The sequence below is a fragment of the Aythya marila genome, assembly GCF_965140915.1.
Source record: "Aythya marila genome assembly, chromosome: 19".
Lineage (NCBI taxonomy): Eukaryota > Metazoa > Chordata > Aves > Anseriformes > Anatidae > Aythya > Aythya marila.
The window spans coordinates 11,930,364-11,953,424 of NC_139060.1; the positions used below are offsets into that span (position 1 = coordinate 11,930,364).

The 23,061-nt window shown below is 39.2% G+C and overlaps 2 protein-coding genes across 2 annotated transcripts; both read left to right on the forward strand.

Annotated features, from left to right (window-relative positions):
• Positions 1–841: 841 nt before the first annotated feature.
• LOC309885421 (beta-1,4-galactosyltransferase galt-1-like) lies at positions 842–9,443 on the forward strand. The gene is made up of 2 exons (XM_082775310.1): positions 842–965; positions 7,679–9,443. The coding sequence occupies exon 2, from the start codon at positions 7,738–7,740 to the stop codon at positions 9,052–9,054; it is 1,317 nt and encodes a 438-aa protein (XP_082631436.1). The 5' UTR covers positions 842–965; positions 7,679–7,737; the 3' UTR covers positions 9,055–9,443.
• Positions 9,444–10,512: 1,069 nt separating this feature from the next.
• LOC309885422 (beta-1,4-galactosyltransferase galt-1-like) lies at positions 10,513–23,022 on the forward strand. Its single transcript, XM_082775311.1, has 4 exons — positions 10,513–10,622; positions 15,250–15,329; positions 16,783–16,861; positions 17,825–23,022. Exon 4 carries the CDS (start codon positions 17,885–17,887, stop codon positions 19,178–19,180), a length of 1,296 nt encoding a protein of 431 aa, XP_082631437.1. The 5' UTR covers positions 10,513–10,622; positions 15,250–15,329; positions 16,783–16,861; positions 17,825–17,884; the 3' UTR covers positions 19,181–23,022.
• Positions 23,023–23,061: the final 39 nt, after the last annotated feature.

Consider the following 23,061-nt stretch of genomic DNA (forward strand, 5'->3'; position numbering starts at 1 on the left):
ATAATTCAACTGAAATCAAGCCTCTTCTGCAATTTCAGTTTTTCCCACTGTAAAAATGCTTGTATTTCCATGGAAATAAAATTTACTTAAAATGGAAATCGCAAGCACCGCATTCCTATTAAGAGAAAGATTTTATTTTTTCTCTCTCTAAATAGATAACAAAGAAAGCTAATCCACTTTGCCCCAAAAGAATATTTTTTTTCCATGTTTCCCCATCCAGAGGACTCCTCCCACTGAAGATAACGTTTATGTTAGCTACTAGCATAGCTCCAACAGCCAATCAAGTGTTGACTGAAGTTATATCCACCTACAATTTCAGACAGTTATGATACATTAAGATATGGTATGATTAAATACTGAGCTTTATTTTCTGGTCTAACAACCGGGCATATAATTGTTGTGCTTGATTTTTATGTCATTATAAAGTGCAAAAGACCATTCTTAACTAAGTTTACATGAAAGTTTTCTGAAAAATACAATGGATTATTTAAGATTGATCATTGAAACACACTAGGTTACATTTAATCTAATGGAAAATATCATGATCTAGATAAGAAGATCTACAAGAACAGATACGCAGGCACCATTATAGAGGAAAATGGTCATCTATCATTTTCCCAGTTAATGCAACTGTTTGAGAGCCTGAGGTAGTATAAGCATCACCTGAAGAAAATGTCGTTCAATCAAAGCAAAGTTGTTAATCTGAAAAAAAAAAAAAAAAAAAAAAAAAAAAACAAGAAAAAAAAAAAAACAGCAGAACAGAAAGCAAACTGATCTTCAGTACAGGAAGCTAACCAAGTCACGCGATTTCCCACAGATGGCCAGAAGTACTAGCGTAATTGCAGAGGAAGCAGATGTTGGGGGGACAAGCGGGTTTGCAAGGTCTCTCATTTCAATGCGCAAATCAGGCTGGGCTGAAGTACTGGAAAGCATGAAGTGCTAGACAAGGAGGCTAGAAACTGTGAGTAAGTACATTATCATTTGATTCCTCATATGTTCAGGAGGGCATAATTTTGCACATTCTGGTGAAGTGCCAAGACTGCACCTAACGACCATGGATTCCATTACAAATTATTTTCTCCTTAGGTAACAAATGAAAAATATCGAGGTTTTGTCTAACTATTCCAGGCAAAATGGGTTACAGTGTTTTAGAAAGCTCATCTAAAGCATCTATACCAGCAAGGCTCTTACTGTTTTGATGGAATAAGTTGCTTTTACTTTGTTGATACATCTTGCTGTAAAACATCATCTTCTGGTTTCTGCTCTGTAACACAAGTAGTATTAATCTAAACAGGCAGAGATGGTCTAGATATGCTAATGTATTTTAAAATTTCTCTTTTAGACAGGAGGGATATTTTTCATTTTCAGAGCACACAAATAATTTTTTTCAGTAACTAAAACAGACTGTAGTGATATCAGACAGTAAAATAGTGGTCATTTTCTTGACATCAGAATGTCATCTGATATGAAGTGAGGCTTTGCCAACATATGCTCATTAAAAAAAAAAAAAGGGGGGGGGGGGGACGACAATACCAAGCACAACAGTAAGTATCTCTTAAGAAGCCTGCATGTAGAGTCTTTTTTCAGAATGACAGTGGCTACACTTGTTCAAATATATTTGCTCTGACAACAGCTGAGAAGAATGTTTTTTTAATGATACTGTCCCAGCTAGAAAAAGAGAAACTACATTTTTAGCCACCTTGTTCAGTGGACACCAGGTAATGGTTTTAGCCTGTGGATTCCAAAAGAACTGGCACACACTTGAACACAAAATCATATTTCATATTTAGGAATTGATGCCATGTCTTTCTCAGAAAATTGTACCAACTAGTCTTCCTGAGAACAGGTCAAAATTAGACCAATATGATCAGGGTCAGGCATCACTAGAAGTTCCAGAAGCTAAACAAGTCTTTGATGGGAAAACAGTATGTTATTTAAATAAATTTTATATATATTTGTATGTGTCTCTATAGCTATTATAGATAACATGTAAGAAAAGGGGCTTACTTGTTTATTTAGATTCCCTATATATATACTTCTGGCATTGTAAAACTACTAATTTGAGGTAGCAGACCAGCTGCTTCTGTTCCTCGTAGGCCCGTTGTTTGTCTAAAAGTACACTACAGGGATGAATTTTAGTTTGCACTAATTTGGTAATATATGCATACAACATTTGTGAAAAAAAACTGTATCAAGTTTGTTTGCACATAGTTAAGAACAGACAAAAAATTGCTGTGCTTAGATGTGAGCTACAAGGTAACGTGTAAGTGAACTTCCTGCTTTGTGTAATGTGCATGTAAAACTAAAATGGCGACTTCTGTGGCGGGGGGGTATGGGGGGAATGTGCAGGAATTGCTCTTTTACATTGGCTAGAAAGGAAGCACAGGTAAACAAGTGTTTGCCCGTAGTGGATTTTAACATTGGGGCTCTGTTGCAGGAAGAGACTATTAATATGTCTTCAATTTAAAAACAATGCCTTTTCCATGTAAATTTCCCAAGCCTGATTTAACAGGAAATTTTTAAGGCATAGACCCGCCTGGTGTAACACTAATGCAGTAAATCATCCCTCCAGAAGAGTAATTAAATTTATATCATGGTCCTGTGATCTCTACCTTTCTCAATCACATTATTGTTCTCCTGGATGGAAAGAAAAGATTGTACCCATAAACTATTCTACTTTTAGAAGTTAATTGAGGTTACTGTAGTAGTTACATATATTAAAGTTGCTGTTAAATGCATCTTGGTCCCATCTGTTGATTACAAGAGAACACTGACAGCTAAATCTTCCAGAGTGTTAAAAAAATAGTAATTTTTTTTAAAGTTTATTTAAAAAACAAACAAACAAGCAAACAAACACCAAGAACGAGAACTTGGACTGACTTTTTCTGTGCTGTTGTCAACTTCTTTTTCTTTATTTATTTTCATGAATTTTTCTGTAACTATTTTTCAATTCCACTTCTCAATTATGAAAAAGCTTCAATCTAAAATATTACCTCTTAGTTTTCTAAGACAACATATTAGTAATTGTAAATGGTGTATAATCCAAAAATAAAAATAACAATAATTATCTGAAGAACTTTGGTGCAAGTTAATTAACAGCTGATTATGCTGATACAGATAGATCTCTTGGTCTGAATTATATGACAGCAGATGAGATATTTTCTGTAGAATCATGTGTTACCATAAATGTCAGTCAGTGAAACTGTCTAAGACTCAATTTGGAGCTTTAGAAAGCAGGCATTCTTTAATTGAGGAGACAGACGCACAGGGGATCACTCTACCTAGTGTGCATGCCGAATTTTTCAGGTTACAGGGGTTATATGCAATCAGAATATATATATTCATTAGGTTTCCAATAAATAATTAACATATTCATGATATTTCCTGTAAGCCACTAAAATACGTAAGTATCCCTGACACATGCACATTTTTATCTACTGGTGGTCTTTCAGGGTCCTCTGGTCATCAGTAGTCTTCCTCACTATGTTTGCTGTTTGAACCCAGTTCTTCAGCATGCTTAGGCCATCTCCTTCTTTCTTATCGTTTTGTTTCAACTTAGGCATGCATACTAAGCGACATTATTTACACATCCAAGGACACATGCCTAACATGAGTTCCCCACCTATTCTTTTCAGACACCTCCTTCAGACCCAAGCTATCTTACTCCCCTCCCCTGTCCTTAGATACAATTCTGTATGGTCTTAAAAATAAGACTGACTAACTAGTAAGTAAGGTAGCATTGGGGATATAAAGTTTCTAGACTTCTTTCTATCTAACTAAACATAGTAAAGGTTTGGCCTATCTGTTCATAAAACATTTCAGTTTTGGTTCTATCAGGGAGACAACCATACGTCCTGACTGTGTATCAATCCACTCTTTTCTTTTGAGGGTTTGTAGTGAGCAAGCTGCAACTCTTAGCTAACTCTCTAACTAAACTCTCATATTAGTTTACTGTAAGCTCCGACAGAGGTTGGAGCAACAATTATAACATTGTATCATTATACAAGCTATTATATACAGCCATAACAAAAATGATTAACAAATAATTCCCATTTCCAAAATTATTGTCTTTTCCAGACCCTTAATTTTGAACAGCAGTTGAAGATAAATTGAACTAATACATATATAAAACTAAAAAAATAAAAATAAATAGTGTAATTACTACAGCTAAAATTTTCTTCATCCATAACTTTAAATCAGGCAACCAGGATGTCATATAATTCCACATTTCAAAAACTCCTAGAATCATAGAATCATAGAGTTGGAAGGGACCCAACAGGATCATCAAATCCAACTTCTGGGTCCTCAAAGGACCACCCAAAAAATCAGACCATGTGTCTGAGAGTGTTGTCCAAATGCTTCTTAAACTCCAGCAGGCTCAATGCCGTGACCATTTCCTGGGGAACCTGTTCCAGTGCTTGACCACCCTCTCAGTGAAGAACTTTTTCCTGATATCCAGTCTGAACCTGCACACAGCACTCAAAGTGAGGCCCCACTAGTGCCTAGCAGAGTGGGACAATCATTTCCCTTACAAGCTAGCAAAGCCACTTCTGATACACCCCAAGATACAGTTGGCCCTCCTGGCCACGAAGGCACACTGCTGACTCGTGTTCAGCTTGTTGTTGATCAAAACCCCCAGATTCCTTTCTTCGGGGCTGCTCTCCAGCATCTTGTCCCCAAGTCTGTACTAGGGTTGCCCCTTTCCAGGTTCAGAATTCTGACACTTGCTTTCATTAATCTTCATATTATTGGTAACTGCCCAGCTCTAATTTGTCCAGATCGCTCTGCAAAGAACTCACCACCCTCAATGGAGTCTACAGCTCCACCCAGTTTGGTATCATCCATGAAGCTGCTCGAAAAACCTTCAAGGCCTTCATCCAAATCATTTATAAAAACATTGAAGAGGACTGGTCTTAAAACGAAGCTCTGGGGAACCCCACTAGTGAGAGGTCTCCAGCCTGATGTAACCCTCAGTTACAAGAACCCTCTGGTCCTGACCCATCAGCCAATTGTTCACCCATCTTATTATGCTTTTTTCTAACTGTGTTCTTGTCATTTTTGTCCAGAAAGATACTGTGAGAGACAGTATTGAAAGCTTTATGGAAATCCATAATCAACTCCATATAATGTATCATCCCAGTGAACCTTGTGTAAAATTTTGATCTGCTTCTAGATTTCATTCAAGTCTGTCGTCATTCTTCCAGTCTGATCCACATACACACAGCTGGCCTAACTGAGTCTTAAGAGTAAATTTCATTTTTTCTTCTCTGCTACTAGACTAGGGCAGATCCCATCTAATATCTAACAGTCTGCTTATTTCAGTTGTTATCTTGGCTATAAAATGTGGAATTCTACCTGATGACATTCCCAAAGGTATCCCAAATCTTGGAATTATTTCTTCTAACAAAGCTTTTACTACTTCTCTTGCCTTATTCAGGCCAACCTGTATGTATGTCCACGAGGACTAACAAATACTTTAGGTGCCTCTCTCCCTTCCCCCCCCTTTTCTTGTCAATTTGGTAAAGTCTATTTGTCAATACTCTCCAGGTGCCTGCCCTCAGTAGTGTGGAGACTTTTTTTTTTTTTTTTTTTTTTTTTTTTTCCTGGTATCCTTCCAAATTGAATTTTATTCTGTGTTTGGATTATTCCTACAACATATTTCACACCTCTTGGTGACTGGCCTCAATAGTCTCTACCGTATTCCTGCTAATAGCTGGTATCTGTAAATGCTTTAACAAATTTTCTGTTCCCCAGTGCAAAGAATTATGCTCTTTCTTCACTAGATTATTCATAAGGGAAATAAGGGGATAGGGTACTACTACTAGACGTGAGGGTGTAACTGCACATCCATTCTCCCATTTTTCCACTTTTAATGTTTCAGTTAATCTTAAATCTTGCTTATTGTAAATAGGGTTCTTTTGAAGAGTTTTTCCTCTGGCACTATAGCTAGTACTTCTTTTTCCATGCCTTTTTCTGCAGCCCATTCTGTGGCTAAATCAGACAGCTTATTTCCTCTTTCTTGGGTGGTTCACCCCAATTGGTGAGCTTTACAATGCATAATAGCTACAGCAAGAGGAATTTGTATACTTGCAAGCAAACTAAAAATCTCTTCCTTATGCTTTATCTCTGTCCCTTTTGTAGACAGTGGTCCTCTCCCTTTCTAAATGGCTCCATGTACATGGACTATTCCAAGGGCATATTTTGAGTTAGTCCAGATGTTTATGCATTTGCCTTTGCTTAACTGCAAAGCTAGAGTGAGGGCAATGAATTTGGACTTCTGGCCTGATGTGCTGGTAGGTAGTGTTTGAGCTTCCACTACCATCTCAACAGTAGTGACTGCATATCCAGCCTTCATAAAACTGATACAATTCCCAATCTGTGTCTTGCAAAAGAGTATACTTCAGGTTGGGTCTACTTGAATAGACCTCCTCCTGTAAGCAATCATGCTCAGGTTTACTTTCTTCATGCTGAGGTGAGAGAAACGTAGCAGGGTTGACCACAGCTGTTGTCTTTAGGGTCACATAATCTGGTTCTATCAGTGCCACCTGAAACTTTAACGTTCTGCTAGGGGAGAACCAACGTCTACCCTTCTGATCCAATACTGTAGTTACCACGTGTGGAACATAAACAGGCATTTTCTGTCACATGGTGAGCTTCCAGGCCTCTTATATTAACAATACTATAACAGCCACTGCTTTTAAGCATTCAGGCCATCACTGACATACTAGGACCAATTGCTTGGAAAAGTATGCCAGAGCTTGCTTATATTCCCCCAAGTGCTGAGTAAAGACACTGAGAGCTACAGCCTGCCTTTCATAGGTGAAGAGTTTGAAGGTTTTTTCTAAAATTAGGTAGTCCTGAAGCTGGGGCTTTCATCCAGGCTCTTTTAAGCTTATTCGGTGTTTCATTGGTCCAATGAAGGGAGCCCTCGGATAACTTCAACAATTCATTCCACTATTCCCACTATTCATTTCTATTCCCAAGAAAGCTTCTAATTCATGAACATTTTGAGGTTCTGAGCATTGGCAAATAGCTTCCTTCCTGGCATTACTTAACTGTCTCTGTCCCTTTAAGATTTCAAAACCTAAATATGTTACAATTTCTTGTGCAATTTGAGCCTTCTCCTCTGACACTGGATACCCACTGAGTGCAAAGAAATTTAATAGGCTAATTGTCAGTTCCAGACATTCTTCCTGGAAGTTGCCAGCTAGCAGTATATTGTTAAAATATTGTGGTATCATTATATGTGTTTTGAAATAATTCTTACTTTTTTTTTTTTTATTATTTTATTTTTTTTACCAATAAATAAATAAATAAACAAAAAGAACAGTTGAACAATATCTTGATTTGCAAATTACACCAGGCAGCAGTGCTTTCATTAAGTTCTTCAAAGCTAGAACTCTGAAGTCAGAATAGAGATGTAACTAAAGTGACAATTTTGTAAGCAATTTGAAAACTGTTCAACTGTAGAGTTAAATAAAATGAAGCTTGCTTCATTATTCTAAATGCCAAGTCTATATGAAAGGTTTTAAAATTAAGTTTAAAGTATCAGAAGTATAGCTACTGTCTGTAAGAGAATACACCTCAGTGCAAAACGTATCTTGTTTATTTTATTTTATTCTGGCAAGTCACTGAAAGTTTGTTTGTTTGTTTTTTTTTTCTTTTTTCTTTTTTACAGAAAGTAAATAGAACACTGTGTGTAAAGTTGTGTTAATTTCCAAACTGTGAAGTTCAGCAATGATACACAGTGGAAAAAAACATATTTGTACTATTGTGTGTGTTCTTATTTTTGGAATTATTTTCATCTACTCCTGGAAAAGTCATCAGCTACAAAATAATATATCCAGGAAAATCTTCCCACCAGCAAAAGCTGTCACTCCAGGAGGTCAGCTCTGTAGGGGAAAACCTGCCCAAAATACAATAACGCCATTAAAGGATAACAGAACTTTTATTATATCCCCATACTTTGATGACAGAGAAGGCAAAGTCACTCGTGTGATTGGGATTGTTCACCATGAAGATGTAAAAGAACTTTACTGCTGGTTTTGCTGCCAGCCCCATAATGAAATACAAGTGACCAGCTCAGAGATTGATGTTCATTCAGATAGATTTGGATTCCCTTATGGTGCGGCAGATATAGTTTGTGTGGAACCTGAAAACTGCGATCCAACACATGTATCAATTCATCAGTCTCCGCATGGAAATATTGACCAGCTACCAAGGTTTGAAATTAAGAACCGCAAGGCTGAGACCTTCTCTGTTGACTTCACTGTATGCATCTCTGCCATGTTTGGAAATTACAACAATGTCTTACAGTTTATACAAAGTATGGAAATGTACAAGATTCTTGGGGTACAGAAAGTTGTAGTCTATAAGAACAGCTGCAGCCAGCTGATGGAGAAAGTCTTGAAGTTTTATATGAAAGAAGGAACTGTGGAGATCATTCCTTGGCCAATAAACTCATACCTCAAGGTGTCTTCTAAATGGCACTTTTCTATGGATGCAAAAGACATCGGCTACTATGGACAAATCACAGCTCTAAATGACTGTATATACCGTAACATGCAGAGGAGTAAGTTTGTGGTTCTTAATGATGCTGATGAAATAATTCTTCCCCTTAAGCACCCAGACTGGAAAACAATGATGAGCAGTCTTCAGGAGCAAAATCCAGGGACTGGCATTTTTCTCTTTGAGAACCATATCTTCCCAGAAACCATATCGACTCCTGTGTTCAACATTTCGTCTTGGAATACCGTGCCAGGTGTTAACATACTACAGCATGTGCACAGAGAACCTGACAGAAAGGAGGTTTTTAATCCCAAGAAAATGATAATTGATCCAAGAAGGGTGATTCAGACTTCCGTCCACTCTGTCCTACGCGCTTATGGGACCAGTGTGAATGTTCCAATGGATGTGGCCCTCATTTATCACTGTCGGGTACCCCTTCAAGGGAATCTTCCTAAAGAATCCCTCATCAGGGATACGTCACTGTGGAAATATAACTCATCATTAATCATGAATGTTAACAAAGTGCTACGTCAAGCAGTACTGTAAGCTCAAAAGCGAAACTTTGTCTATAAGGAGGAAAAGTGGAGAGTTGTCTATGTGTCAGGGAGGCACTGGATATCATTCAGAGATCACATTAAAAATCTCTTGCACCTGAAGATTACATCCTGTAATCTTTGTACAATCTTTGGGAGAACAGCCCTTTTATGTACCATCCAAACGTAAATGCATTTTAGCTGTGAAATGAAGCAAGGTATCCAGGGAAGCAATTTTCAAAACTGCTTAAAATGTTTTTGATTCAAGAAGGGTGATTTTTTTAATTGTTTGGCTTTTTGAAAGTACAATGACTTGCTTGTGTTTCTATTTCATGCATGTTAATTACATGATCTGTCAGTTAAATTTGAAGTAGAGCTCTGATCCCTCTCCAACAAGGTATAGCACTGTTGTGGTCTCTCGTTTGCAGTTGCGCTCTCTTTGCTGTTCATTCCCGGGATGCTGGTGTGGGAACATGTCCCCGTGCACGGCACCTGGACCAGGGCAGACTGAGCTGCGGGGACGGGCCTGGCGCGGGATGGGCAAGCCCTGTTCGGCCCGGCACTTCTCCAGACGATTGGGCAGACCGGCGGCCCCGTTTTGCTCCCGGGACCGGTGCTGGCCGAGACACGGCCCCGCCCGTGTCAGCGTCCTGGGACTGGCCTCCGCGTAACCCAGCCTTGCAGGGAGCCACCCCGATGAATGCCTCGGCGAACCTCCGGAGGTGAGGGGAACGAAGGCATTTCGCCAGGACCGGCCAGAGGCACAAGCGGTGCGGCGCTCGCCGCAGTGATCTGGCCGGCTGCCTGGAGCCCCGCTCCGCTGGAGCGGCTGCCCGGTGGCCCTCGCGGCCCGCCGATACCGGCGCCGTGCGCGGCGCCCTGCGTGTGGCGGCGCCAGAGCGGGCCGGCGCCCCGCGACCCCAGCCCCGCGCGAGCGGTGCTGTGGAGTGCGGGGTCTGCTCCACGCGGGTCGACGGGGGTGGGGGCGCAATAACGGGAGCGAGCGCGGCAGCGGCCCTGCCGGTGGCTCGTCTAGTGCCGCAGCTGCTCACGGGGCGTCCCGCGGGGCGGGGGCTAGCCGCGCCGCTCGCTGCCCCGCCCGCAGCTGCCGCACCTTCCCAGCCAGCCGACCCCGCCTTTCCTGGGGCTGCGGAGACGGAGGCTCTGGCGTAGCCGCCACGGAGGTAATCGCTGCTGGTTTCGGTGACGCGAGTTTGGGGGGAAGAAGGGGGACAGAGCTCTGCTAGCGCCGGCGCTCCGCTGTGGTTCAGCTTCGCGCCGTGCTGCGTTTACAGTCGTGCCGGCAGCGACGCTCCGGCGTCAGCCTGCGCTAGGAAAGGCGAACCTACGGGACGAGGACCGGAGGCAGCAGGGAGAGGGGCGTGTTGCTGTCGGATATTTGGTAAACTGCTGGGCACGGTGAGGGTGTCAGGCTGCAGCGCCCGCTTGGGATCCTGTAACTGGCATCACTTGCAAAAGAGACTCGCCATGCTCAGGATTTTATTTCCACCCACGAAAGAGCAAGTAAGATATCGGTCAGCTATAACATTATTTTGGGGTACTGATGTTGGCCCCTGGATGGTAAGTTTGAGGTGTTTATTAATTGTAAAACACAATTTTTGAAGTCTCTATCTGAATGCGCTACAAGCGTGGGAGTTTAATTTTAGATTTAAAAAATGCATAACTTCTTGAAGGAATGGTTTCAGTGTGTGTTGTGGGTTAACCCTGTGTATTGGGTTTACATGGCAGGGGCTTTGGGGGTGGTGGTGGTGGAGAGGTCTACAAGGGTGGCCTCTCTGAGCAGAGTCCAGAAGCTGCCCCATGTCAGATAAGAGCCAGCTCTAGTTGGCATCAAAAGAGACCCATCGCTGGCCTGAGCTGAGCCAGTGAGCAATGCTGGTTGTGCCTCTGTGAGAGTGTATTTAAGAAAGGGAAAAACAAACAACAAAAAAACTGCCACACAACAGCAGCTGTCAGAGAGGAGTGAGAAACAGCCCTGCAGACACCAACATCAGTGAAAAAGGAGGGCAGGAGCTACTCCAGGCTCCAGAGCAGAACTTCCCCTGCAGCCTGTGGAGAGGACCATGGTGGAGCAGATTGTCCCCCTGCAACCCATGGGTATCACAGTGGAGCAGATCTCCACACTGCAGCCCATGGAGGAGCCCAAGGTGGAGTTGGTGAATATGTCCTGAAGGAGGCTGTGGCCCACAGAGAGCACCCACCGAAGCAGATTCCAGGCTGGACCTGTAGCCTGTGGAGAGGAGTCGACGCAGTAGCAGGTGATCTGGCAGGAGCTGCCACTCCTGCAGAATCCATGTTGCAGCAGTTTGCTCCTGAAAAATGGATCCTATGGTACAGACCCATATAGGGCAGTTCTTGAAGCTGCTGTCTGTGGAAATCCCATGTAGGATTAGTTCAGGAAGGATGGCATCCTATGGCAGGGACCCCATGCTGGAGCAGAGGGGCCATGTTGTGGACTGACTGTAGCCCCAGTTCCCTGGTCCCCTGCACCACTTGAGGGGAGGACATAGAAGAGGGTGGATGGGGGGGGGGGGGGGAATGGTTTTAGTTTGCTTTTAGTTTCTCACTGTTCTAGTCTGGTAGTGATAGGCAATAAATTATATTAATCTCCCTATGCCAAGTTTATTTTGCCTGTGACAATAATTGGTGAGGGACCTTCCTGTCCTTATCTAAACCCTTGAGCCTCTTCCATCATATTTTTTCACCCTTTTTCTTTGAGGAGGGGGAGTGAGAGAGTGGCTGTGGTGGAGTTCAGCTGCCCAACAGGGTAAAACCACCACAACCTGGTAGGCAGCAGAGCCCCATACAGCCACTTCTTACTCATCCCACCACCCCCAGTAGGATGGGGAAATGAACCAGAAGGGCAAAAATGAGAAAACACGTGGGTTGCATTAAAGACAGTTTAATGGATAATGCAAAGCTGCATGAACAAGCAAAACAAAACAAGGAATTCATTCACTACTTCCCATCAGCAGACAGGTGTTCAGCCATTTCTGGAAAAGCAGGGCCTCTTTACACCTAACGGTTGAGAAGATGAACACCATAACCCTAAGTGTTCTCCCCCTCCTTTCCTCTAGCTTCTTCCTTTTGTTGGTTTGGTTCAGCTCTCTCATCTGTGTCCACTCCAAGCTTCTTGTGTACCCTCAGACTACTCACAGGGACCCAATGCATGAAGCAGAAAAAGCCTTGACCCTGTGTAAGCACTGTTCAGCAGTAGCTAAAACATTGTGTGTTATTAACACTGTTTTGGTCACAAATCCAAAACATAGCACCATATGAGATGCAAATAAGAAAATTAACTCCCTCCCAGCCAAAACCAATACAGTGATAAAAACAATAAGTTGAAATAACACTCTTTAAATACTGTCATGCAACTTTTATTTTACCTGACCTATTTCTGTTCAAAGGATACAAAGTCTAATTGTTTACAATGGGTTTATGGGTGTATGGCAGATTTTTTGTGTGTGTACAGGGATATGTGTGCTTGACAAGTCTCATGGCTCAAACTAAGTTAATGGAATTACTCTCTGGTTTACCTTCATTGCTTTTAAAATAGAAATTGCCAGTTTAATTCTTCAAGAGCAATATTCTGTCAACAGTGAAATAATACTGTCCTCAGTTTAACCCTTCAAAAATTATTCTTCTGACTTTGGATCATGTAAGATCATGGAATGCCAGAACTCTGGCATTTCAAAGAGAAGAAGCTGAACTATCAAAAGTTTAGTGACAGAATCCAGATTAAGATGGCAAAATTATTGTTAGTCTTTGGAATTTTTATTTAAGCACTGTTGGTATGTGTGGTTGCTTTTGGCAAAGCCATAAAGCAAAGAAGAAGGAATAAATTTTATGAAAAACAATATATTAATAAAGCTATCCATTAATAGTAGCTTGCTTTCAGTTAAACCCCAAAGAAGCCAAGTTTTAGGCTGTATAGTGTTCCTCTACTTCTGATGCTAATACTGTTTATTAGTGACTGAAATTTTGTAATTACATCTGTCAGCTGACCCCTGAAATAAATTTATTTTGCCACCCTCCACCTCTGCCCCACCCCATTTTGAGAGGTAGAAGAGTAAGGTGAGAATTATAAAAAAAAAAAAAAAAAAAAAAAAAAAAAAAAAAACAACCACCCTTAATGTAGATGTCTTTGTGAAGATACTGAAATGAGCAGGATAAAAGATCTTCACCTGTCTCAATACAAAGAAAATAAATTAAGGAGGAAAGACACAACACAGGGAAGATGTGGGTGAGATTAATAATGATCTGTGAAGGGCTGTTGAACTAAATTAGCTCTTTGTTCCACATTTTAGTAAGGATAATGCTAATTGTGGAGAGTTCAGGAAAAGAAGGTCTGAAAATAGGAGTTGTACTGCAAAGGTAAAAACAACACTCCATTTAGAGGCCAGTATTGAATAATTTCCATTACAAAATTCTAAGATAGACAAGTTACTGAAGAACCAGTGACAGGTGTTTAATAAATATGTCATGATCATATTGGTACAATGTGGCAAAGAAAGCACAAGTAGTTCCCTTTTGTAGGAAGGAAAAAAGAAAGACTATTTAAGTGTGTGGAAGTTTCTAAGTGCAATCTTATCACGCACAGGGTTTTTGAGCATTTTTATTTTTATTTTATTTTTTTATTTTTATCTTTATTTTTTTTGAGGACTGTAAGTAAAGAGATAAAGAGAAATGTAATTAATTTAGTCAGCTGGGATAGACGCTCTTTATTACAACTTTGCAGCAGAAGAAAGCATGTTGTGTAACTGCAGTTGGCTGGAAAACTGAGTCAGTGTATTAATATTGGTCTCATGACAAGCTCAGATGTATCACTCCAATGTGATGTGTGTGCAAAAAAAAAAAGTAGTCTTAGCACATGTTAAGAAAGAATATGTCCAGTATGTGAGGGCTTGCAACTCTCATTTACAAATGTATTTCTGATCACCTGTGCTAGAGAGGAACTGAAACTGGACCAACTGTGCAAAAGCAACTGATCAGGGAAGAATGCTTCTTATAAGAAGAAACTAGAACATCCTGCCTTATTTAATGAAAAAAGTATTAAAAGTGAAGATTAGGAGGGGATATGACTGCAGTCCGTAAATGCAGGGAGGAAGAAAGGCTTTTTGCTCTTAATGGGAATACTGAAAAAGAACAATATAGTGTGAAGTAGTCATTGATACCATTAGCTTAATTTAGTATTAAAGCAAATCTGTATGATTTGTATCATATTCTACTTTAATACTAATTGGAATGAAAGTAAAAAAAATGAATTAATTATTATTATTAAAAGAAAATAAGCTCTTTAAAATACTCTGGATACGTATTTTTGAAGTTAAAATTTGCCATGTACTCTCAGTAGTGAGAGAATATAAAAAATGCACATTTCCTCATTAATCTGACTTCATGTATTTCCTGACTAGATTTCTGTTCTATTGATCTCAGGAGGTAAAAATTCACGAGTCACATGTCAGGAAAACTGTGAATTTAACTCCTAAATATTTATTTTCTTTAAGATGCAGTTCTCTGGTGTGTCTTGACTGTTATATTTTGCTCTTTGTGTCTGCTTCTAGAAACTGCTGTTGTTTTGGATCTCTCTCACACTTTGTCATCTGAATCTGTTTTTGCCTATCTTAATTAAGCCTATAGTACTTTACTGAAAAAAATGTACATTACTGAAAAAAAACAAACAAAACCAATTATAGAGTATATTTTTAAAGCTCTCTTTAAGTATGCATGCGAACCACAGATATATCAACATGCATGATTAATTTCCAGAAGGAAACCAATTGGCTTTACCTATGTGCCTAGGTTTGATTTGCTTGGACAACTCCATATTCAAGTTTGTAATGTAAATTAAGTTCTTGGGAAGCAACTGTATGCTTTGCTCAAGAGAAGGAAAACTTGTTTTTCTGGTAGGTGTGGCCAGTATTATGCACATTAAAGAACACTAGTCATTTGAAGCAGAGTGTGTTGGCATGTGTCTTAGGTATTGTACCAACTTTTTCTTCTCCTCAGTATTGTTCTGTATAGAACATTTCTTGCAGATTATCTTTAAAAAAAAAAAAAAAAGTGCTTTTATCTGATTAGAATAAACAATTACTAGATACATTTTAGCAAAAAAAAAAAAAATCAGTTGTTGAGCAGAACAAAACTTCACTCAGGTGTCTGCTTTAAAAGGTACTTTTTCTTTCAGATGTTCACTATTCAAAACAAAATTGAAATGATAACTTTTTGTCATCCATTTATAGCCAGCAAAAGAAGAAGAAATAACAGGTAATAAACGGCTTCTATACTTTTAATGATGATATGTTGGGATATTTCTTTATTAAAAACTAATTAGCCTATAAGACTGAACAATATTTTAAGAAATAAGTGATTGACAGAAAGACAAACTGTGTTGTAAGACTGCTAAAATATATAACAGTTTGGGAATAAGAACACTAAATGTTTCAGGGAAATTTCTTGGCTGTTTTCAAAATGTTTGATAAAGAGACACATCAAATTTGAGTTTTTCTCAGTCACAAATCTTCATCACTGAATTGCATAACTGTAGCAGGCTCTTAACCATGTATTTAATTGCAGTTCTGCTCTAAATTATAAGGACTTCCATGGGGGATTCTCCACCTCATATTCAGAACAGAGTCAGTATTGTCAGTATTGTCAGTATGGTCTGCTGCTGCTGTTCTGCTTTCTGAGTAGTGAAAGGCAGTGAGCTTTTTGATGCCTTGTGACAGTTCTGCTCTGCAAAGAAATTTCTTGATAGCTATAAAAGTGTAATATAAAAAACACAAGCCTTGGCAAATTGGGCACTTTAAGGTTTTTATTGTGAATACATCTCTCCTGTGCTTTTTGAGGAAAGGACAATTGGGAAAATTCTGCACACAATTCTGAAGGCTTGGGCAATTATTTTTTTCCTTGGAGACACAGAAGCTAGATTGGTATATTAAGAAGCTAGATTTTTATTATTATTATTATTTATTTTTTTCCCCTCTGGCTAGAAAGCACTGTCTTTAAGCAGAAAAACAGACCATAGGGGAATTTTTCAAGCCAAACAGTAAAGCTGCTAGAGCATTTAGGGACTTCCAAAGCTGTGAAGTTGCTGAGTATGGTAACTGGATCAAAACTATGAATTTATGTGTTTAGGTACTTTCTAGTTCTCTTTTTTGCATTTCTTTAAACATGCTAGTATTTTGTTCCATCATAAAACAATATTGAGCTAGATGCTCTCAAAATAGATCTAGGCAATATGTGAAATATGAAAAAAAAAGTGTGAAATAATAGGTGTAATTATTATTTTACAATAGACTGAGTAATATGCTATGGAAAAAGTATTGTTAGAGATCTAGCACTTTCAGAAGATGCCAGATCCCTCCAAAAATGCAAGTGATTTTTATTAAGATCCTTGAGAAGAAAATGGAAGGATAAGAAGTAGGAGAGTCTTCCAATATCTACTAAACCTATGGCATTGGTACTTATTTTTTCTATAAATAATACACATGGAAATCTGGCTCTTTTATTTATTTGTTTGTTTATGAGCAGCTAGCTTTTTGCAGTAATAACTGGGTCTGTAGATACATTTTTTTCATCTTATGCAATAGGATTGGTTTATTCTATCTTGGCATTTTACCCCACTCTTCTTGCTGGAATTCAGGGATATTTTTTTTCTACCAGTCTAGTTTTCTGGCGTAACATTAATATGATTAATCTGTGTCATGCTTCTTCCAAGAATCATTGCAGCACAAGCAGGCCTTTGAAGAGACTTGCTGTCACCTTACTATTTGTGGATCACATCTGGATGGCTAAAGGTAAATTTATAAGGAAAAATGTAATTTTAGCTCAATTTGCAGAAATTACTGATTGAGAGTGCCATAGGCTGCCAGTCGTATGTTAACACTTGCTCACAGTAGAGTGCTGCAAGAGACTTTGGCCAGCTAGATGCTCAGAGATGCATCTGTCCCTGTAGCAGCAGAAAATCAAGAGCTGACCCCTCCCCAGCCATGCTAGGAGCAGTACCAGCATTAATGCAGTGTCAGAAGACACAGATCTCTGGTAATAGTAATAATAGGAGGCAGCCTTCCCTGCAAGCTCTGCCTTGTGCAGTGCTAAGTAGTGTAGAGCTGGTAACTGAGAAGCTAAGATTTTTATCACCCCCCAGCTATACATTCGCTTGTCTTCTGATGAATTGTACAAACTGACCTTCCTCTGTATGTATTGCCTCATTTGTGGTGAAACACTAATTAGGGAATTTAAACATTATATGTGTAAATATGACTATATATGGACCATCATGTGTAATAATCCCTGATTGATATATTTCTTCTCTGATCAATTCTGCATATATTTCATTGATATGTCTGCCCCTTACTTTGTGAGAAGGCCAACTGAGTTCAGTTTGTGTGTCATCTGCATGTATACTACATAGATTTTTTTTTTTTGCTTTAAAAATTAGGTACTATTTAATGTTCTAAAATATTCTTTATGAAAAAATAATGCATAATGGCTCCCTGTTCTCCTGTATATACACCTCTGTCATATTTTTTCACATCTGGTACCCAAAGAACCCTGCATTAACAAAAATTATTCCAAACATCTGAAATATAGGTGCATTCAGAGTGTCACAGACAGTACCAGCCATTCATTTAAAGTTTTTTTTTTTTTCTTCTGCACAGTGACAGAGATTTGTCCCCCTCCCCAATATTGTTTCCGAAATTTTTCAGCAATGAACATGAGTCAATATTATCTTATACTAAATATTTTCTTTCCTGCAGATACAGCAGCATAAACTGCAAGGACGAAGAAGTTTGCATCTACATTTAGATATTTTCAAAATGTTTTGTGGTGGGAAAAAATCATACTTTGCTGCCACTGTGTGCATTATTACTCTAACTTCAATGGTCACATTTTCATATATTAGATTACAGAGACTTGCTCACCTGCCAAAAATAATACAGGAAGGTAGAAGATGTAGAAGGGAAATTACAAATAAAACAATAACGCCATTAAAGGATAACAGAACTTTTATTATATCCCCATACTTTGATGACAGAGAAGGCAAAGTCACTCGTGTGATTGGGATTGTTCACCATGAAGATGTAAAAGAACTTTACTGTTGGTTTTGCTGCCAGCCCCATGGAAAGATATATGTATCAAAAGCAAAAATTGATGTTCACTCAGATAGATTTGGATTCCCTTATGGTGCGGCAGATATAGTTTGTGTGGAACCTGAAAACTGCGATCCAACACATGTATCAATTCATCAGTCTCCGCATGGAAATATTGACCAGCTACCAAGGTTTGAAATTAAGAACCGCAAGGCTGAGACCTTCTCTGTTGACTTCACTGTATGCATCTCTGCCATGTTTGGAAATTACAACAATGTCTTACAGTTTATACAAAGTATGGAAATGTACAAGATTCTTGGGGTACAGAAAGTTGTAGTCTATAAGAACAGCTGCAGCCAGCTGATGGAGAAAGTCTTGAAGTTTTATATGAAAGAAGGAACTGTGGAGATCATTCCTTGGCCAATAAACTCATACCTCAAGGTGTCCTCTAAATGGCACTTTTCTATGGATGGAACACACATCGGCTACTATGGACAAATCACAGCTCTAAATGACTGTATATACCGTAACATGCAGAGGAGCAAGTTTGTGGTTCTTAATGATGCTGATGAAATAATTCTTCCCCTTAAGCACCCAGACTGGAAAACAATGATGAGCAGTCTTCAGGAGCAAAATCCAGGGACTGGCATTTTTCTCTTTGAGAACCATATCTTCCCAGAAACCATATCGACTCCTGTGTTCAACATTTCGTCTTGGAATACCGTGCCAGGTGTTAACATACTACAGCATGTGCACAGAGAACCTGACAGGAGGGAGGTGATCAATCCCAAGAAAATGATAATTGATCCAAGAAGGGTGATTCAGACTTCCGTCCACTCTGTCCTACGCGCTTATGGGACCAGTGTGAATGTTCCAATGGATGTGGCCCTCATTTATCACTGTCGGGTACCCCTTCAAGGGAATCTTCCTAAAGAATCCCTCATCAGGGATACGTCACTGTGGAAATATAACTCATCATTAATCATGAATGTTAACAAAGTGCTACGTCAAGCAGTACTGTAAGCTCAAAAGCGAAACTTTGTCTATAAGGAGGAAAAGTGGAGAGTTGTCTATGTGTCAGGGAGGCACTGGATATCATTCAGAGATCACATTAAAAATCTCTTGCACCTGAAGATTACATCCTGTAATCTTTGTACAATCTTTGGGAGAACAGCCCTTTTATGTACCATCCAAACGTAAATGCATTTTAGCTGTGAAATGAGATATGGTACCTTGTAAAAATTGGCTGAGTGCTGATGAAGAGTTGGGTTCCTCAGATGAAGTCTTTGCTGCAACCTTTTTAGATGGAAGAGCTGAGGCGTAGTGAGATGAGTGCTTTTACCTGTCCCTAACTATGAAAGGATATTATTAAATGCATTGGAAATGAACATGCAGAAATTAGAATAAATACTGATTTCCAGCTTTCTTTTTCTTTTGTCACTTTCCTATATGTGTTACCATGTACAAGAAACCTGCCTGAAGAATGAATGGATGTTTGGCTCTTTGTATCTCTGAAGAACTGGGTGGATTAAAAAAATACATCTGTGTTTAGCAATGCTTATTAAGCAGTAGCATGGGACAACATCTGCCAGATGAATAGCTACATTGAAATTAACACTGCAGTTCATTAAAAATATCAGAGACAGGATGAGAAAACATACCAGCTACAGCACTAGAATTGTCACTTATTAAATGAGTCGCTTTTTAAGGGAAACAGGAACTTTTAGCAAAGCCATAAGCCATTTAATGATTGCAAGGATCAATACAGATGGTATTACCTCTTCTGGAAAAAAATATGAGTTTGCTTTAAACTAAAAAGAATAAAATAGTCTCTCTCAACTGATTTAAATAATGTTATGATCCATTTGCATTTTTTTTTACCTATGTACAAAAAAAGTAACTACAGTGTTTAGCAGTAAAACTAACTTAATTCTTGCAGTTCCTATGTCATGATTTGGGTACCAAATTTTTATGCACCACGTTATATAAGAAAATGCATTGTGAAAAATAACCAAGCAGAAATTACCTGTTTCATCAATGGGGGGGGGGGGGGGGGAATGGAGAAGGGAGGTTTTAATAATAATTTCAAAAAGTATTATTGGAAATAGGTTTTGTTAAAGTGTTAATATATTGCAACACTAAACATAGTTGTTGGAGTTATGCTAAGTCAAAAAGCTCTTTGACTGTTTTTTTTTTTTTGTGACCTGTAACTTTAAGAAGTCCTTTTTTGCTACCCAGAGCTTTTATGAGTTAGTAAGAATGTGCTGTGTCTCGTTGGAAAGCTTTAAAACAGAGGGAAGGTATATAGCCTGATGTTGATGAAAAAAATAGGTGTCTGTGAACTGAAGACCAATTCGTCAGAATAATTGAAGGGAAAAAGGACCGCTTATGATACATGATAACTTTGGTATGTGATAGTTTTTTTCTTTTCCCAGCACCTTAAAGCCTCTTAACAAACTGTTTCTTTGTTCAGCAAAATTAGCAGATGATTTTGCTATTTTATGTGGTGGGGTGTTTTTTTGTGTTCCTGCCTTATGTGGGTATAAAGGTACAGAAGACACTTTTTTTTTTTCCCCCAATCCCTATCTAAAAAGGAAAAAAAAAAGTAAAATGTATCATTCATTTCTATTGAATGGTCAGATAGGAAGGAGAAAAAAAAATATGCTCACTGTACTTTTACAATTTCAGTCATTTTTCATTTTTGCTAAACCCCAGTAAGTGCATTGTACTGATCTGGCAATATACTGTAACTTTCCTGTGAAGGGGCAGAAGTATTAGTCTGATGTGAGAGAGAGAGCAGGAGATATGTGTGGGAGTAGGCTTTCATTTATCTTCTATGCCAAAATCATATTTTCATTCTATCATCAGTTTTATGGTTGCACATACCTCTGAAGGAGCTCTGTCATGAGTTGCTTAGGTTCGGGTGGAACTTTTACTTGGAAGCCTTCAAGAGTCAGAGTGTAAGTAAATGCCTGCTTGCTAATTGTGTTTAAAATAAACATCAGCTGCCTTGTATAGGCTAAAAGTTTTTTCTTTTTTTTTTTTTCTTTTTTTTTTTTCTCCTTTCTAGTAAAACTAAAAGGGTAGAACAGCAGTATACTCTGTACTGGATGCTGCCTGTCATACATTTCTGCTTGCACACTCTGGCACAATGCTGAAAAGAATTTAGTGCTTGGCAAGAGGTCCATTGAGAATTACGGATTCATAATTTAGAAGGGTCAGCTGGAAGTCTCCATTCCAACTCCCTGCTCAAAGGAGGGTAAGGAAGCAGGTGTTCTTCGGGTTTTTGTTTAGGTTAGCTAGACACACAACCTCTCTGGGCTACCCATTGTAGTGTTAAACTGCCCTCACAGTGGAGAGCATATTTTCATTAAAGCTCGCCAGAACTCTTATTGCACAGTTTGTGACCATTGGCCCTTATCTTGCTGCAAGATGCTGGTATGTCTGATTTTGTCTTCTCTACACCATGTTAATAGATAGCTGGTGACTGTAATAGTTCATACCAACTTTTCCACCCCCAGCCCTCCCTTCTCACGTATTCTGTCTGGAAGGTTGAATTCAGTTTTCACAGGTTTTCAGACATCTGGTGCTTCAGCTCGCTGTCCATCTCTGCAGCCTCTCACTGGACCTGTTCCAGTACATAATTGTCTATTTTGTACTGGAGAACTCAACACTGAATGTGGTTGCAGATGCTCTCTTGAATGTTGAACGTAAGTTAAGAATCTCTTCCCTTGAACTACCAGCTATGTACTTGGTAGAACGTTAGTGTACAGTTGGCCTTCTGTGTCATAAGGGCATACTAGTGATTAATGTTCAATTTGCTGTACAATAGCACCCCCGGGTCCATTCCTGTAAAGCCATTGAGGTGTCTCCAGCTATCCCTTTGTGTAGGATGATTCTCAGATGCAGAATAGTGCATTTGCTTTGGTTAAACTCAAGACTTCTGCAAGCCCATTTGTCCAGTCAGTTAGTCCCTCAGAACAGCATTCCCCATTCCCTTGCATATTGACTCTTCCCCTTCCTCTGGGTTCCCACCTTGCACCTCCGATTTAGAATTGTTAAACATGCTGAGAAGGCACTCTGCATCATCAGGGCCACTAATACAAAAATAACCAATTCTGGCCCTTGAAGAATACTATTAACTGGACAGCAGTTGGATTTCATATCGCTAATGACCACTCTTCAAGCTTTTCATTCATCTTGCAGTCCAAATATTCAATCCACATTTCATCAACTTGAGTTGAATGGCATTTTTGGCATGTTCCTGCCTAAACTCCTGTGAAGGAATCTTATTAAGCTTTCAAGGTTAATGCAATGTTTTATACATGTCCCATCTTCACACAGCTTGTTTAACATGAGTTACTGCACACATCAAGCACAGCATAGTTACGCTCCCCTTAGGAATAATGAGACCTGCATTTACAGACAGGTTATTGCAAGCTCTCTCTTTGATGCTGGTTTTGTTTTTCACTTTTGAGTGAGATAGCAAAAGCGGTAAGAGATCATCACATGTGCCCCACTTGGCATTGTTTAAATAAAGTGCTGTGAATTTGGCTTCTACCTGATAAAATCCTTAACTACAAGCATAATTTCAAAGTAAATTGGCATGAATAAAGGTGGAAAACTGGGTAAAGACTCCAGCCTTGTATTCAAGAGATGCTGCTCCACCATGAATTCATGCAATTCCTACCACGTCATTCCAGTATTGATTCTTGCCTATAAAAATTCTCCTTCCGTTGCTGCAATTCATACTATATACCTTTGTTCATTACTACACAAGGAACTAGGTCTCCACAGGTAAGTACTGGAAAGAAAAAACATCACACTTAAAATACAAATTCATCTTTTCAGGGACCTGAGCCAATCTTCATGAAAACACCTGTTTTCAGCTTGTGTAAAAATAG